At 40.2% G+C, this 17,549-nt stretch overlaps 1 protein-coding gene across 1 annotated transcript in view; it reads left to right on the forward strand.

Annotated features, from left to right (window-relative positions):
* Positions 1-17,549, forward strand: part of ASPG (asparaginase) — a 44,669-nt gene that overhangs the window by 8,858 nt on the left and 18,262 nt on the right. Inside the window, exons 4-9 of the mRNA XM_066551798.1 lie at positions 1,638-1,763; positions 3,241-3,324; positions 4,321-4,447; positions 10,548-10,660; positions 12,150-12,335; positions 15,302-15,415. Of these exons, the coding sequence (XP_066407895.1) occupies positions 1,638-1,763; positions 3,241-3,324; positions 4,321-4,447; positions 10,548-10,660; positions 12,150-12,335; positions 15,302-15,415 (750 nt within the window). The remainder of the gene's footprint in view (positions 1-1,637; positions 1,764-3,240; positions 3,325-4,320; positions 4,448-10,547; positions 10,661-12,149; positions 12,336-15,301; positions 15,416-17,549) is intronic.

Below are 17,549 nucleotides of genomic sequence, written 5' to 3' on the forward strand. Positions count from 1 at the left end.
GCAATCCTGTGCGGAACAGGAGAGCATTTACCTTTTTCCCCTTACTGGCATATTAGTTTTTATTACAAAAAAGTGGGTTTTTTCCTTGTACCCAGGTTCTCTGTATGCCCAGTTTGTGTAATCCAAATGAAAATTGCTGAGAAGGCCAAAAAAAAGGGACCCTTTTCAACTGTCCAGGTTGTGTACAGACACTGCCACTTTGTGTTCATCTTGGACACTTGCCTGCCACAGCTCTAACATGATGATTTTCCAGACTAAAACATTCCAAGATGTTTCTGTGGGATATCTCCTTAATTGGCAACCTGATCTTTTCTATTATGAACCTTAAACTAAACTATGTTCTTTTGCATCTGATAAGGTTCATAGGACTGAAGGTACTTGTGAGTGTACTGATCTAGAGAGGACAGGTGGCTATTTCTTGGCCATTCTTGCAGCCTCCTTACCTTGTTGCTGCCTTGGTGAATGGCTGCAGCACGGTTTTTGCATCACATTGTAGTTTGGCCTGCAGAAAGACCTTGCAGCACTGGCAGTTGTGTTGGCTCTTTTGTTAGAGATAAGCAGAAACCCCCTGAAACTTCCACTAGGTAGCAACAGGTAGTCAGGCATGAGTATCAGTGAAGAAATAGCAAAAGGACAAGTAGGAACCTACAAATTAGTTTGGAGATGACCTTATTATCAGGAGGTGCCAAGTGTGTGTGCCTAGTGTAACATGAGGAGTGTAATTTAAGAAAAATCTTGTTTAAACTCCTATTTTCCTCTCCATGCTGGCACTTCATATATCTGCTTAGAGTTCTGTGTAATCCTTTACATGTTACCAAGTTACATCAGAGACATCAGTGTCTCTCCCTGCAGTGTTTGTTATGTCCACCATTCTTCAAGTAGCTGAACCAATCCTTTCTCTTCCAAAAGCCAGCAGATAACTATTCTCACAGGATGAGGAGTGTGATTCATGGCTTTGCATTACAAAAAAATCCCACCTCTTGTGTGGAATTGTATGTAGATTAAAATTTTTATAAAATTCATTTTGATAGTGCATGTGCTTGATAGTGTAAGGGCATTCTCAAAAACCAGCAGGTGAATGTCTCCATTAATGAATAAGAAGCCTCTCCCCCAGGTTCTGCTGTGGAAAGGATGGCTTTCCATCAGAAGAGGGCACTCTGACACTGGCGGTTGCCTGTCTGCCATGGATTAAACGGATTGGTTTTTCCCCTATATTATGATAGCCCCGGTTTGCCTAATCTGTTCCTGTAAATGGTGTAATCCCTAAAGTAAAAGCGGCAACAAGACATCAGACTATACGCCTAATTTGCATATGTTAACATTCCTGTTTAAAGCCATTGCTAAGCTTTTCTTAATTAGGAGTCTTCTGGTTTAAAAACGCTGCATTAATATGTATACACAGAAGAATCTCTTTGACTGTTCCATAATCAGAATTACTGACTCTAGTGCTCAGTGTCCGATTAACCCTTAACTGTATTTAAACTGGAAACAGGGTAAGTTTGGGAGAAGTTGTGTGTGCAGTACCCTCTAAGGCATTGTGCTGTTGCCTGAATCAATGAAAGTCATGCCCTGTGTACCTCAGCTGCTGGTGCCAGGGCATTTCTTTAACATTTTGAAAACTGTCTCTCCACCTGCAGGAGCACTACGAGAAGTACGATGGTTTTGTGATCCTGCACGGTACTGATACCATGGCGTACACAGCTTCAGCCCTGTCCTTCATGTGTGAGAACCTGGGCAAAACTATTGTTCTGACAGGATCTCAGGTAATGGAATTAATTTGAACTTGAAGCAGGAATCCTCATTTTTTGTTTTTATACTCAGAACTTGGCTGTATCCTGATTATCACTGTACAGCTTAGCAGTGCAGGCCATGCCCCTGGCCAGGGTGGATGGTCACAGTGCTGACAGAAATGAGTGAGAAATGATTGCTCACCAGCTGAGGATCTGCCCCATAATTTTATCATTAATGACTTCACAACTCTGTACCAAATCAGACCAGGAGTTCATTATGGCTGGGGCCAGATGCTTCAGAGAAAAACATAAGAGGCTGTCATTGGCCATTGTGTACTAATCGGTTTATATGAGAAGCATTTTTCCAGCCTCAGGTGGCCACTGGTTGTCAGCTGTCTTCTTTTCTTTAAAAGCCCTGAAGCTTAGTATTTTTTACTTCATCAGTTGTTATCTCAACTTACAGCACTCATTGTTGCATTCTTTATAATTTAAAAAAATAAACTTAAATCATTAGATGCATTTTTGATCATTTCTGTTCCACAAAGCATCTAATATGGTCTGTTTCCTTTTCTCTAAAGACTACATTTATTAATTTTCATTCTCTTAGTTGGAGATCAGCCCTTTGCATATTGTCTGAGGGGGAGGGGTTGTCTTACTAGAATAGCTTGCTTGAGTGTAAAATACTGCTCTAATCACAAAGGAAAGATGAAACATCACATTGTAAATTTCCCCTCCCCAATCTCATAACTTCCCTTTCACATGTGGTCTATTTGAAGTCAAAATACAAAAGTCTAGGAAGAAGTAGGCTCCCACTTGCTGTCTTGACGTGGAGCAGCCTAGTCGTGATACATCACTCAAGGTTTTGCTTTCTTTTTGGTTTTATTGCTTGGAGATGTATCTGGCATATGATCCAGCAAGGGAGCATGTGATTTTCTTTTTTAATAATTGCTGAAAGAAGCACTCTCTTTTAATAAAGAGGCAGTCTGAAAAGGCATGGAGATCATCACTCAGCAGACTAAATTTCTGTTTTTAATCTTGCCCTTTTCTGTCAGTAATAACCTGCTGGCTCAGTTTTACTATGCTATGAGGAAAGATGGTGCAAGAGAGCTGTTGTGAAGCCCGTAGTGACAGTTCTGTATGTTCTGGGGGTGTTGCTTTTTCTCTCTATCATCACTTCTCCTATGCTCAGTTACTTTTTAACTATGCCTACTTACTAGTTTTTATATTTTTTTTGAACCAGTGTTAATATTCTTAATCACATTAGAAAAATCTCTATATTAGTTTTTAAGCACTTAAATTACATTACACTTAAATTCTGTTAAGTAGAGAGAGAAGTCTCGCCATCTGCTGCAGTCTAAAATAGTTTGGGCGACGAAGGAAAACTTTTTTTGTCATAAATCATTGTTACATAAATTATTCATGTATTTGTATTGCATAAGCTGGACTCATTTTTTCTGCTGTGTAGGCTTTACATAAGGGCCAGGGTGTAATTCCAGTCTCTGCTCTTCAGGTGCCCATTTATGAGCTGCAGAATGACGGCCGAGACAACCTTCTGGGGGCACTGCTGATGGCTGGGCAGTTCGTGATTCCTGAGGTCTGTTAGCTGGGAAGACCATCTAAGAAGCTGCATTTCTCCCTCTAGCCAGGACACAAACACTCACTAAATATCTGGTAGGCAGTAAGGAATTGCACTTAATCAGGAAGATGAATGGATTTCAACTGAGGTAATAGTGCTTGCATGGCAAAGCACGTGCTGGTCTCACATTGGTCATATTCCATTTGCCCATACGCAATCCAGAAAGACTCTCAAGTCTGAAATGTACCTGTAAGTCTGTTTTTTAACTGAATGTTACTTTGAACTTCTCCAGTCACTATAGAACTGGTAGGAGTGTCTTCTAGCTGTGTTCCTGAAGATTGAAGTGTTGAGAGTGATACACCTGGTGAACACGGAGGCACCTCCATAGTCTCAGTACCCTGCTGTGTGTGCTCTGCTGCTCAAAACTCAGAGAGAAAATGGGTCAGGTTACACCTTATTTTACTTCTGCCATGCTTTCAAAGCCAGTTCTTGTAAGACAACAGCAACAGCTGACTGGCCAAGATCTTCATAACTGATAACAGCTTTGAGGTATCTCTTTTCCTTCAAATTGACAAACTTTAATAGACTTGAGAAGGAACATAATGCGTGGTAACTCTTGGAAGTTATCCTCATTTTCACCAGGCCTTTTGTTATGTTTTGGACACTGAATTTATACATAACTGATGAATTTATTAAAAAGCTCACACTATTTCTTTCCTCCATCTCTGAAGTGGACTCAGGCAAATTTGCTGTCTCCTAGAGTAAGCCTCCTGAGAGGATTATGAAACTAGTTAGCTCTTAACTTGAACTTAATTTTGTTCTTAAATTCTTAAACCAATGTGTGACAGAAGTGCCAACACTTTTTGAAAGGGTTAGACTTGTAAACATCTACTAGCCTCTGAGTTGCTTTAAAGATTTAGAAAACACTTTATAAAGGACGGACTACAGTATTTATCTACTGCATCTTTTAATTACTGGCTTATTCATAGACCTGTTTCTTTACTTGTCTTGTAGGTGTGCCTGTATTTTTATAATAAACTGTACAGGGGAAATAGGGTGACTAAGGTGGATGCTGGGAGTTTCAATGCCTTTTCCTCACCTAACCTGCCTCCACTTGCAAATGCTGAGGTTGATATTACAAGTAAGCAACATCATCTCTTAAGCCATGTAATTTATGCTGCATGCAATAGACTGTAGCTGAAAAGAACCTGTGCTTATGTAGTTGAAACATCGTTTTTAAAGTCAAATATCTTTGAAAGTCCTCTAGCTTGACTTCACTTCATCTGCTCTGAATCTGTTTAAATATTAGTAAGGCTGAGACTTTGTGACTCAACTGCATTTATCTGTTGAATATAGATGTGAGCTAGGCTGACTTTGACTAAAGATCCAGATTAACCAGAGGGAAGTTTGCCCCTGTGTCAGAAAAAAGCTGGCTCCAAAGATAAAATGAAGGAGTTTGGACTGAAAGAACAAAGAGTTTCATCTCATTAATGACCATGCTGTGCTCTGAAATCAGGGAAAAAAGTCATTGCAGAGTACTTCCAGCTTCTACAGATTCTCTGTTGCATGTCATTGTGCAAGATGTTTTACTGGATATTTAGGACCTGCCTGAACTGCAAACACTGACAGCAGCAGACCTAAAAAGTGGTTTTTTCCCCAAACTTACTCAGGCTCCCTGTAATTTTTATGTGTCTGTTTCTTAAGAAGGGGAAAAGCTACCTGAGGGTTCAGTACCCATTTACAAAGTTTTTAAATGTTCTTGGATAAATGACACCCTTTCTTTGGAGAAGAGAGACACATTTGGAATCTAGCCAAATGAGGACCTGCCAGAAAACATTAAAAAACATGTGAGCTGCTTTTGTATGGAATAGATATTAAAGAGGAGTAGACTTAGTGACAGTCTCCATTATTAGAAAAAAAAAAATGGGAACAGTTCCTGAATTCTTCAGCCAAGTGCCATTAGTGGCAGTAGGGGACCCAGCCCTGTGCCATGCAGTGTGCCATTCTGAATGGGTTCTACTTCCAGAGAAAGGCACTCTGCAACCTGGAAAAATAAACTTCTCTCTTCCACCTAATGACTGGGACTCACTTAACAACGTTTCAGGATCAAAGTTTGCCACAGCCAGATACAAAGTGAGGAAGCCTGTGAAATACTGTAGTTGCCTGTGAGACATCTCCAGGCAGAGAGTCTGCCACTGTTGTGCTGTGTCAGATGTCTCTGAAATCAGCAGAAGTGCTGTCAGTTGATTGTTGCAGTAAATTGGGGAGAATCTTCTTCCTTGGGTTTTTATGAACTGCATCAAACAGGGTATGAATAAATTCCGTTTACTGACTGATCAATAATGAAATCAAGCTGCAAATTGCATGCTATTCCTCTCTTGGATTTGAATGAATTGTTTTGTGATTTCTTATCTAGAGTAGAAAAATGAGAACGTTATTAAGCACTTCCCTTGGCCCATATTGGGACCTGTTATCTTTTCAGTAAATGCCTCATTGGGATCAGTGGGGATTTCTGATTTAAAAACTGATGGTGTGATAGGCTCTATTTTTATTTGCCTCAGTTGATTACCCAGTTAGAGTAGCATCATTTATCCAAGATGACGGTGTCACTATTGAAGGATTGTTTCATTTTGAAAGAACATAGTTTATAGTAAGGGCAATCTACTGGTGCTGCTTTATTTTGTCCAAAGTAATTGTTTGAAACATCTCTGTCTTGTACAGTCCTTGTATGAAGCTTTCATAGAGACAAGGAACCACTTGGGCTTTTAAAAACAAAGCAAACAAATCTAGCATATTTTAACTTTTTTTTTTTTTTTCCAAATGACTGTATGTAATATGTCTTAATCCTCCTGTAGACAGGGCTGGCTCTGGCTGATTCAGCACTATAGAGAGCAGCCTGAGGATGCCAGGAGGAGTAGGCCATGTGCAGAAACTGTTCCTCAGGCTCCCTGGTTCTAACAAAGCTGGGAATGAAAATTCCAGGGAAGCAGAAGGGGAGAGATGGCAGGATGGAGGAAGTGGGAGCACAGTGGGATCATGGGTTGGTGCACAGGAATAAGACATTCTGTTCGTGGCTCAGCAAAGCATATAAAGTTAACAGTCTACCTCAGAGCTAGAGGGGAGAGGGAGAAGCTTAGTGCTCTTCCCTCCCTTACCCTTCCAGTTCTCTGCTTCATTTATGATATCCATTTCTTATCCTGTTCCCTTTTAAATGAGCCTCCCAGTGGATTTCTGATCCTGTAACTGGCTGTGTTCTCAGCCAGATCCTTAGCTTTGTTAGCACTGCATAGGAGTTGTTACCCAGTTCTAGATGAGCAAGTGTATCAACTTCCTTAGGCTTTCCAACTTAGCACAGGAAAATCCTGTAAGAAATGAAAAAATTCTAGCCCACTCCTGAGTAAGAAACCCAGTGCTGATGGGAAATACTTTTGCAACAGAATCAGAAATCTCTGTATAAAATGGACAGTATGAAAATAATTAGAAATATTTCTAAAATTTCAAAGCTTATCAGATAAAATACATTACCTGATTTCTCCCATATTTTGAAAACAGAAGAGACAAGGAAGACTATTTCTCTTGAGATCTGTAAAGATTCTCAGCATATTTTGTAATTGATTGCTTTATTCTTGATTGTTCTAATGAAGCACACATGAAACTTGCTTTGTTACTGTGGCTGGAATTATTTCATCCCACATGCATGTAACTTCTGGAGTGGTGCATGTGTGTGGGACCACATGATGAAAGACAACCTGTGCAGGGGACAGAGCTTGTGTGAGCAGATGTGGCACAGCAGCAGACAGTTAGAAGGCCCTTTTGGGCTCATCTACCCACAAATCTCATTAGAGAGAAGCTGTTAGTCACTGGCACAGTGTGCATCTTAGTTGGTAATTTATATAGAGAGCCTAGGTCATTTATGTATGAAGGCATATACCAGCTCTCTCCACTGGAGTGCTTTTGGTCCCCATCCCTGCTCCCTTCTAAGGAGGCATCTTGGTTGTTGCAATGACACCAGTCAGTTGAAATATTAATTCCCAAAGATGCATGTTGACTGTTTTATAACAAACTGCCAAGAAAGGGGGTCTGTGCTCATTTGCCTCCTGCAGGAGTTTGCAGCCATGGGTTGGCCTGTGCTCCCCACTCCTCAGCTGCTGCTGCTGTGAATCACAGTGAACTCTGGGGCAGTTTATATAATGGTAGGGCTCACCCATAGCCCTGCAGAGAGAGATGAGAAGAGAGCACTGCTGTTTGTCTGCAGCTCTGCAATCAAGAAAAGCTGTATTTCTTGTTTGATTTCATAACTCGGAATTCAGTCACCACTCCTAAGGGAGGTGTCACTCTGAGTTGCTGCTCTCCTGTTATAAGTTGAAACCTGCACTGTGTTAACAGCAGGGGGATTTTCTGCTTTCTGATCTGTGTAGAGTTACTTTTTTTTTAAAGTCAGGTTGGGAGTTTTTTTTGCACTAACCCAATCACCATATTTTGTGTATGTGTGTGAATAAAGCTGCATAAGATAAGGATGTAATTTTTTGGCAGTAATTTGGCAGTATGATACAACCATCATAAAGTCACCCCAGGATAAGAGGCTGTAGTGTTTGGTATGGAGGGAGAGATTGGAAATATCAGACTATTGTTTATGTGATGGTTTGATTTGGAAGAGTAAACAGAAGGCTTTAATATCTTGAATGCAGTCTCCCTGAATAGAACAATCTATCCCAAGCCATTATGAATATAGTCTGTAAATAGCCATTACTTCTTTATTTCATGTATACTGCTTTAGGAACGTTCTTTCTGCTGTGCCACACCAGTAGCTAGCTTGTCTTTGTTCCTCACTTTTGAATCCCAATTTACATGATGCATTGTGCTGTATCTGTTAAACTCTTCACAAGCACAGGCCACCCAAGTCAGAGCAGGTTACTGTTTTCTGTGCTGTGCCAAAACTGAGTATCCCTAATTAATCACTCTTACCCATAAGATAAAAAAGAGGTGTGAACACCAAGAGATGCAGCTTTTTGCACTTCACTTCCTTGTATATGAATTTCTTACTTAAGAACTGTTAGTTATTCTTATGTTCATGGGCTCTTTGACTTAACAAAAGAAGAAGATTGCTGTGTGACATGACACAGCAAGACAGCTGGTTTATTCAGTACAATGAAGATGCTCGAACTTACCTATGTGACATAAATACTGTTCCTTTTTGGGGATGTAAACTTTGAGATGGAGGATGCAAAGGGTGTGTTCTAATTTCTTTTTTCCCCTGCATGGTGTCCTGCCTCACTTACAGCAGTTCTGAGTAAATCTGAGATGAAATCGGTCTTCTATGTATATTTGTTTGTCTTTGGCTCTTGCATCACATCTGCCTTTTCTGCCTTTTAGATTTGTTTGGCAAATGGAAAACTGACATCTGTGGAGTCTGCAGCACCAAACACGTTATGTAGGCTGATGAGGTTCATGACCAAGTGAATGTTAACTCAGGGGAAGGGCAATCTTTATCTTCTTTTTAATATAATTTGGAATTACATCACTATACTATGTCTGCATGCATTAAATTTATCTTGGAGATGTTATTTGGTAGAGTGTACTCCAAGAGTACAGGTATAGGCCTGGTGTAGGTCTGACTTCTGAACCTGTCCTCTGATCTCTTTCCTTGGTCTTCTGTTTTTGGCAGTGTGTTAGTGCTCCATGCCAAGGCAGGTTTCCTCAGTTCATTCTTCAAGTTGGTTGCAGGCATCAGGGATGCTCACAGTTGCCAAACGTAGTAGAATTCATTTGTGAAGTTTTGGCAGGGACTCCTACCTTATGGAGGATAAAAGAAAAGCAAGCTGTGATACAATTTTATTGCCACCCCTTCTTATAGAGGAGGCTGCTTTTAAAGAATTAACCTATTTTTAGAAGGCTTAAGGAATGGATTTATTGCTAAACAGTGCTGCTTCTTTACAGTGCTCATGTTGAATGTGGTTAGCCAGGCCCATGAACCTCATGCAGAACAAATGCACAGGCTCTGCACTTCCCTGGGTTCCTCCTGCAGGTCTCTAAATGGCTCTGGAAAGCTCTTGGAAGCCTTTGAGAGCTACTTGGATAGCTACTAAGTCCAGCCAGGTGGTTTCAGAATCATGCTGGACATTTATCAGAAAGAAGCTGCAGAAATGGTTTATATTTCTGTTCTCCCGCTCCCAGGGCGGTAGGAATCCATGTGCTGAAGTGTGACTGGATGGATAAAGAAATGCCAGGCCAACTGCTTGTGACCTGGTTAATGGCTTATGGCAGTTTTTAGAAAGAAGAGACTCTAGTTGCTGACAGGGAAGAAAATTTCATAGAGTCTTATAGGAGAATGCTATTTTTTGTCCTGACTTAATGGATTATGTAGTTTTTAGTGTCTCTGGTAGTGTGGCAATAAAGCAGGGCTGAACTGAGGCTTTTAAATTTATTCTTGGTTTTTATATTTTTTTTGGAAGTGGCTGTCTGCTGATTGCAAGAAATTGCAACCGTAATTGGTGTGAGTAACTCTCTGCATGGCTGAGAGCAAGTCGGCATTATGCATGCAGATCTTTTATCTGTCTTGCTGCTTGGGAGTTTCTCCAAAATCTCAAAAGCTTAGCTCATGAAGGGAAAGCAGGCAGCTTTACAGCATGATCTATCTTCATGGAGGCACAATCCTCTGAGCTGTTGGCTGCTGTTTGTTAAAGCTCTTCCACTGCCTTGTAGGAGCCGTCAGCGTTACCAATGCTGCACTCCTACACTGAAGTAGTAAAATTTTGAAATCAATAATGCATGACTTGGCTTCTAATAATGCAACACAAACAAACTATTAGTTAAACAGCTGGCTTCTGGCTCTAAATGTATAATCAGAGTTAATTGAATCCTTGCTATTTTATTTAATCATTAATAACTACCTAATAAACTCTGGAGGTGATCAGCAGCAACAGTAACTGCATTTGTCATCTCTTACATCTGAGAAGATCAAGGTCTATTTTTCAAACATGAATCCAGGCTTGTATCAGGCCAACTACATAACAGTGAAGTTCAGGTCAGTGTATGACAAGTAAATATCTCACCTATGCCAGACCAGCTGCTAATTCTTCTGTCTTAAAAGAGCCTTCATTTCCTCTTTAAAAAGTGTGTTGTCTTTCATGAATTCCCTGCCTAAGAACAATTTTAAAAACAGAGTTGTAAGAATCAAGTACTACAAGTGTACTTAATATGATGTCTTAATATTAAATTAAAAAGGCCACTTCTCTTAACAGTAAACTGGGAAACGGTTTGGAGAGCCAATACCAAAAAGAAATTCCGAGTTCACACCAATATGAACAGGAATGTTGGACTTCTGAGGATCTTCCCAGGAATCACAGCTGCTGCTGTAAGTGTCCCCACTTCACTTTGGAAATGGCTGAAGTGATGTTCAAATATTTGTAGGAAATTTGCATTGTTTGGAGCAGTGGTTGGGGTTTGGAGGGAAGGGAAAGCATATGTCTTCTTCTGATAAGCATCTTTCTGAAATATCAGGGCATTCAAGCCTATTTCCATATGCCATAAATGATAAAAGCTTTTCAAATATCTTTTGCATAAACTGCCTGGGCTCTGGAACTTAAAATTAATTTCTTACCAGGACTCATAAATAGGTCAAGTGTGGTTTTCTAGAGAGGTGCAAGCTACAGTGACTAGGAAAATATTATCCTGGTGCATATTGAGGCCTATTAATAGATATCTTGTCAAAGAATAGAGAATATGGTGGGTGGAGTGTGATTATTTCTACAACTCTTTTTTTTTTTAAAGGTTCATTTTGTCTCACACTGCTGGTTCACATGACCCTCAGCATTCATACAGAGCTGAAAATGAAAAGTGGGATTTTGCTGCTGAAAATGAGAAGTGCAATTTTTTTCCCTTTAGAAATTATTTTGCAGGCTGTGATTTTAGGTAAATTAGTCTTTAAGTTTTTGTCTAATATTAGTTCCATTAAATTGACAGGTCTTTTGTGGCTCTTGCCTTCTTAAATTGAATCCAGTAGTTTAAGCAGCACTCCCCAATTATATCAGTATTCTTTCTAGGTGAATATGAGCAGATGGAAAGACAGAGGGGTGGTATATTTGCAATAAAACACCAACTGCATAGTTAGCCTCATGGGGGTTTACAGTGTGTTGCATTTAGCATATGTGATCAGCAAGGAAATATCTAGGTGGTTGAAAATACATCTTTCTAGGAAGAGGACTTTGCTAGGCATCCTCTGACAGCATTCTCTTACAGCGAGGCACAATATCTACTTCAGTGTCAACTGGCCCAGAATATATAAGTGGCTCTGAGTTAAATCAATTTGGTTTGGGTTTAAAAAACTTCATGCTTTGTTAGAATGTTCTTTCCTGAAAGGTGAAACACTCTGTCTCTTAGGCAGACATTGGTTAACTAAACTCTTTGCTAAAGCAAAAAAATCTGGGCAGGGGTGTGGAGTTCTAATCTCAGTTAATAATTCAACATTTATTTCATAAGTGTAACTGTACCTTTTTGTTGCACCAAACAGTGGTGCAACAGTACAGCCTGTTAATGGCACTTGATCAATAGTATCTTTTTTCACATCAGCTAATGACTGTACAAACCAGTTTATTTTAAAATCTAACCCTCCAGAAATTTTAAAGGAAGCCAGAGAGGAAAAGTCTCATTTTTAAAAAGCTTATTGCACAGTCTCAGTTATTGCAAAAGGAAGCACAGAAAGGTGTAAGAAGACTGTAAGGCATGAGAGCCTGTAAGACTATAGCAGGAACAGACCACTCTTAAAAATGCTCTGCCATACGTGAAAATGTTAAGGATGACCTAACATCCCTTTTGTCTCTGTTCCCTGTCTTGTTTATAACCAGGTAAGAGCATTTCTTCAGCCTCCCATTGAGGGCATAGTACTCGAAACTTATGGCAGTGGCAATGCCCCAGACAAGAGAGAAGATCTGCTGGAAGAACTGAGGAGAGCAGCTGAGCGCAAAGTGGTGATTCTGAACTGCACGCAGTGCTTGCGTGGGGCTGTTAAAACAGTCTATGCTACAGGGCAGGTGAGGGTGGTGCAACCGCTTCATTCCCCACTGCTGTGGAAAACAAACATCCCACTGACACTTGCTTTAAACTTCCACTAGTTACAGCGTATAAAACCAGGTTTACTAACTGTAAAGTTGTTGCTCATAAAATAACTATGTCTGAAAAATCTTAAGCTGGAAGCATTTAAACACATATCTACAAACAATATCCTGTTACTCCTGGTCTGAATAGTCAAAACAGGCAGCTCAAATCCCAAATTAGTGATTGCTCACTCCTGTCATGTGCAGCACTCCAGGATACTTTGCATTAGATCTGTAGTATCTCTCTCAGAGGGATTCCATTGAGCTAAAAGCTAGCTTAGGGGTCAGATGATCAAATAGAGTAGTATTTGATAGGATAACAGTTGCTTAGCTACAATTGTAGGAGCATGAAGAAAGCCTGTAGATGCAAGCAATATTCCAAATCCCAGTTCTTTATTTGACTGAAAGTACAACTGAATTCAGAGTGAGATTGGAGAACAGTATCTAAGGAATTGTCTGTATTGAAGAATGGAAATCAGTTTCGTTTCACCCACAGAGGTTGGCTTAAAGTAGGTTTTGTGTACATACTGTTAATATTCAGGGAATTTTGTAGTGTGTTTCTACCACAAGTTGTGTACTAAAACACAACATCACTGGGACTAATAAGAGCACAAAGCTGTGTAAGAATATGTGCTGCATGTATTAGTGTGAGGGAAGCTGGTTTAACTGGCCTTTAGAAAAGGACCAGATATTAAAGAGCCAAGAAGCACTACCAGAGGGTGACTCATCCCTCTGCCTTGGACACCTGGTTTTGTTGGGAGCAACCACTAGTCTGGCAGAGCCAGCCTCTCTTTTGACTGCATGGCAAACCTAAATACCCTGGTCTGGTGCTGAAACCTGCCTCTTTTAGCTTTGGTTTTGACACAGCTTTAGATAGTATCTGCAGAAGGACTGTTTCGAGTATCCAATACAAATGGATATTGTAAGACTTTCTTTATACCTCCTTAGTATCCAAACTTGCTATTTTCTGATATGGGCAATTATTTGGATGTTGGTAAAACTTTTGCATAACTTTATGGAGATGTTTTGAGAATTAGTGGATTTTGCAAAGATCTCATGCTTTGTAGCAAATACTGTAGGAATATGCAGATTATATAGAACAGCTCACTCAGAAGAGAAAAAGCAGTCAAGTCAATAAAAGACACCAAATTTATATTTGAAAAACAACATGAAAATGAACCCCAGGTTTTATGTGCTCTTCTGCTTGAAATGAACTGCTAAAATTTATGGAAAGAAGAAGGAAAACCCCTTTCCTATGCTTTGGTTAAAAGATTCTCCAAGTAGACACTTAAAATGGTTTTTTGCACTCTGATCCAGACTGTTGATATACTGAATTAGAAGATTCTGTACATGTATTATTGAACCACTTTAAAACTGTGTAGAAATGTGTTCCCTTCTGGCTTCCATTTTTTGTATGGAGTTTGTTCTATGTTGCTTCAGCATCAGTTGCTGGAGGCTGCCCTGTTTTCTTGGCATCTTGTGAGAAGAACACTGACCAAGGCAAGTCCTACAAAATTACTTCACACTTGTTCTTTCAATGCCTTCTCCTTTTCATCAGGAACTGCTCGGTGGAGGAAGTATCATGAGTGAATGCTGTAAAGTTGCTGTAATGTTAATTTTACTTTGATTTTTCTTTAAATGAAATATTTCAAAGGTCTTTGCACATGGCTGGGCCAGTTTTTACTCATTTGAGCTAGTCAGGTAGGTCAGCTGAGTCCCTGGCTTCCCTTGAAGTGTTTGTTTTAATTAACTGAATGTCTGGCCTCTGATCCATCTATACAGTAGAAACTTGTAACTGAGGGGACTTTAGGTATAGGAAGGAAGCTGGGAAATCCCTTCCTCCTCCTCTTTCACAAACCCACTGAAAAAGCCCTAACTGTTCTTTGGCTAGCTCTGCAGGACAGAAAGTATTTCTCACCTTCTCTGTATATGGTTTCCCATGGGACTTTAAAAAAATGTTACTCTGGGTCTCCCGGAGGTGGTTAATGAGCTAATTAGGCTCTGTATCTTGCTGAAAATATTAGTTAAGCCACAACAAGTTTTGAAGCTGAAGCTTTTATACAAGGTATTTAAAGGGAAAATGCAGTGCAAAGAACCTAGTTCAAGATGCTTTACTGTGAGGCATGACATTATGGCAAAGAAGGTGATCTGTGATTTGCCCAGGTACAGTTTAATGACAAGAGATCTGAAATCTCCTTTGTCTTTGCTGTCTTGTACACCTACAAGGCTTGCTGATCATAGCAAAGATCCTTCTTCTTTTTGCTTTTGTTCAGACATTTTATTTTTTAACTACCAGAAAGATAAGTCAAAAGGTCATCTTTTTCAGTTGTTCTTGTCAGAACTGTGTAAATTACATATTTTAGTTGTATCTTCTAAATCATACACTGCTAGCACAGCCTGCAAGAATCTGAAAGCACTCCTGCTGTGAGCATGCTGTAGTGCTGGAATTCATCCAAAGTAATGCCCCATAAAAGAATGGTAAATATGTCTGTGTGAGAACAGCCTACTTGGCAGTGTTCAAAATGCCACTGGGTTAAAACAGAGTAACTGCAGCTTTTCAATAAAGGGAATCTGACAACTCTGCAGATAGCTGATATGGACCTGTAACCTTTCCCTTTTAGCATGGTAAGCGACCGTGGCAAGCATTTGGTGGAATTCTTCAGTGCTATTGCAGGAAAAGGAATTTAAAGTAAAAGTCATCTTTATTCAGGTTTCTCTAGAATTTGCTTGGTATTTGATAACTAAAAGTACAAAAATTACAGTGGCAGTAGGAGGAGCAAGAGAGTGGAGGCTTGGCTGCACACTGCATTCTGTGTAGCTACTCATCTTCCAAACACCTTTTCTGCATGTGCAGGTATTTCTGAATGCTATGCTAATTAGAATCATTGTTCCCTTTTATTCAGACTCTCGCTGATGCTGGAGTAATTCCTGGAGGTGATATGACACCAGAGGCAGCCCTAACTAAACTCTCATACACGCTCAGCAAGGGAAACCTTAGCTGGGAGGAGAAGAGGCAGGTAAATATTTCAGTGTGACCTTGAAAGATTTTAAGTTTCACATCTACTGTGCTAACTTCTGCTTAGCTTCATACCTTGAGCTTCTCTTGCATTTAAAAGCAGTTGGTTCCAGAACTGTAATGTGAACAGCCCATGTTTTTGGTTTTTTTCTTATGGAAAGTAGTATTAAGCAAACAAATGTATGAAGATAGGGAGAGAAAAGAATTTTCTGCATAAGTCAGGTGAAGACCATAACTGAGTCATAAAAATGCCATCTTTAAATGTTAGTAGTCTAGCTTGGACACTTTGTACTGAAAACTCTATGTGGAAGTTCTTATGAGAGACAGAATCCCAACCCTACTGAAGTCAGCAAAGATCTTGCCACTGATCTTAGTGTGGTGAAGATTTCATCCCAGACTCATTCACACAAGGCTTATTCTGAAAATAAATATTGCCTACAGCCTCTTCCTTTACAGCATTACTCATAACAGTATTAGATTTTATTTCTCTAAGAGGAGATACACTTTATAATACATAAAAAGTAGAGGAGTATTCTAGAACCAATTGTAACTCTTTTTAAAATCAGAGTCCCTTTAAAAATGTTCTTACTGTTTATTGGTTGCTTAATCAGGCTTTTTTCCCTGCAGGTTAAATAGCTGTTTATTGTGTTCCCTTAATACAAGGAGCATATAGCTATGAATTAGATAAGGGAGCAGTATTCTGCAGGGATGCATGAATATCTGTGCTTGTATGTAGTGAAATCTTAATCCTGACACTTTGGGAGATGACATCATGATGAGTCACTCCAGACTTAACACTGCAGGCACATGTGTATCTCATGATGGTGCTTTGTTTTTATTAAAACCATAACAAACCTGATCATTATTTCATGCTCCACATCTTCCAACCAGTAGCAGCACTTGAGACAAACATATTTGGATACCTGTGATGCTAAGTGCAGTGGCTGAAAGTACCACTTGCTGTGCTTAGACACAGTTTCAGTCTCTGAGCTTGCAGTTGTTTGCTAAATCTGAGAAATGGGAGGAGGAGGACCTGTGTGTGTATTTGGTGAGGATGCCCAGAACATGCTCTGTGCAAGGGCATGCCTGGCAGGTGACACAGTGCTGTGAGGTGCAGGGGTAGTGGATGTGTTTGTGCATTTGTGATGGAGCTGAGAGGGCCATAACACTCAAAGTATCACCATACAACTTCAGAATGCTTAAAGCAGCCACCCTTCTTAGGGTTCTTTAGCCCAGCCTTTTATCCCCCTCACGGTTCATGCAGTGCACCTGTGTGCCCTGTGCTCCCTTTGTGGCTGGTCAGTGTCCCTGGGCACTCCATGGCTCATTGCTGTCAGTGCTGCTCACCTGCTGCTCACAGCTGTGCCCACTGGGGATGAGGCTTGGCCCAGCCGCACTCCCAGTTACCACAAACTGTGTTCCTACACATTTGCACTTCAGAAACCCCAGCTCTTCACTGAGACCCCTTTGGCACACTCATGGACCCTGGAACACACAGACACTAGCTTGGTTTCTTTAAATGTTCACTTTAATCTTCTTGCACAGCAGATTATTTGAACTGGGACAGGAGAAACCTTCCCAGTCTTGCCTGGGTGTGTGAGTTAAAACTTAATTCAAGATCCAGTTTGCTGAGATGAGATAGCTGACTTACTCAGGTGAGGATTTGATGATAAACTGTTTTAGGTACCATGTCACAAGATAATTCTGCATTATCATGTGCTGCCCTTTGGATTGTGCTACACAGTTTTTGTGTGGTGGTGTGCTGGACCTCCTTTATATGGTATGAAAAACAGAAAAACTTTTGCAATTTCTTTGAGTTATGCAGGATTGGTTTCCTCATTTGAATCATTGTACAGACCCACAAACAATTGCACTGGCACAACCAAGGGAACAACAACATGCTGCATTGCCTGGGCAGGAATGAGTTATAGAGACCAGGAGAAGAAGAAAGCCTGGAAATATGTTGTCTGTGGCAATATCTTCAGCTAAACATATCACCAAACAATAGTCTCCCAAGAGACAGAAGCTCTCCTGAAGCTGGCGTGGTTATTTTGGGATTCTTTTTCAACATGAAGAGCAAGGAATGTGCCCCCAGACACATACAAATGTCTGAAGGGCTGGTAGGACTGAATAAG

This window comes from Molothrus aeneus, chromosome 6, assembly GCF_037042795.1.
Source record: "Molothrus aeneus isolate 106 chromosome 6, BPBGC_Maene_1.0, whole genome shotgun sequence".
NCBI classification, from domain to species: Eukaryota; Metazoa; Chordata; class Aves; order Passeriformes; family Icteridae; genus Molothrus; species Molothrus aeneus.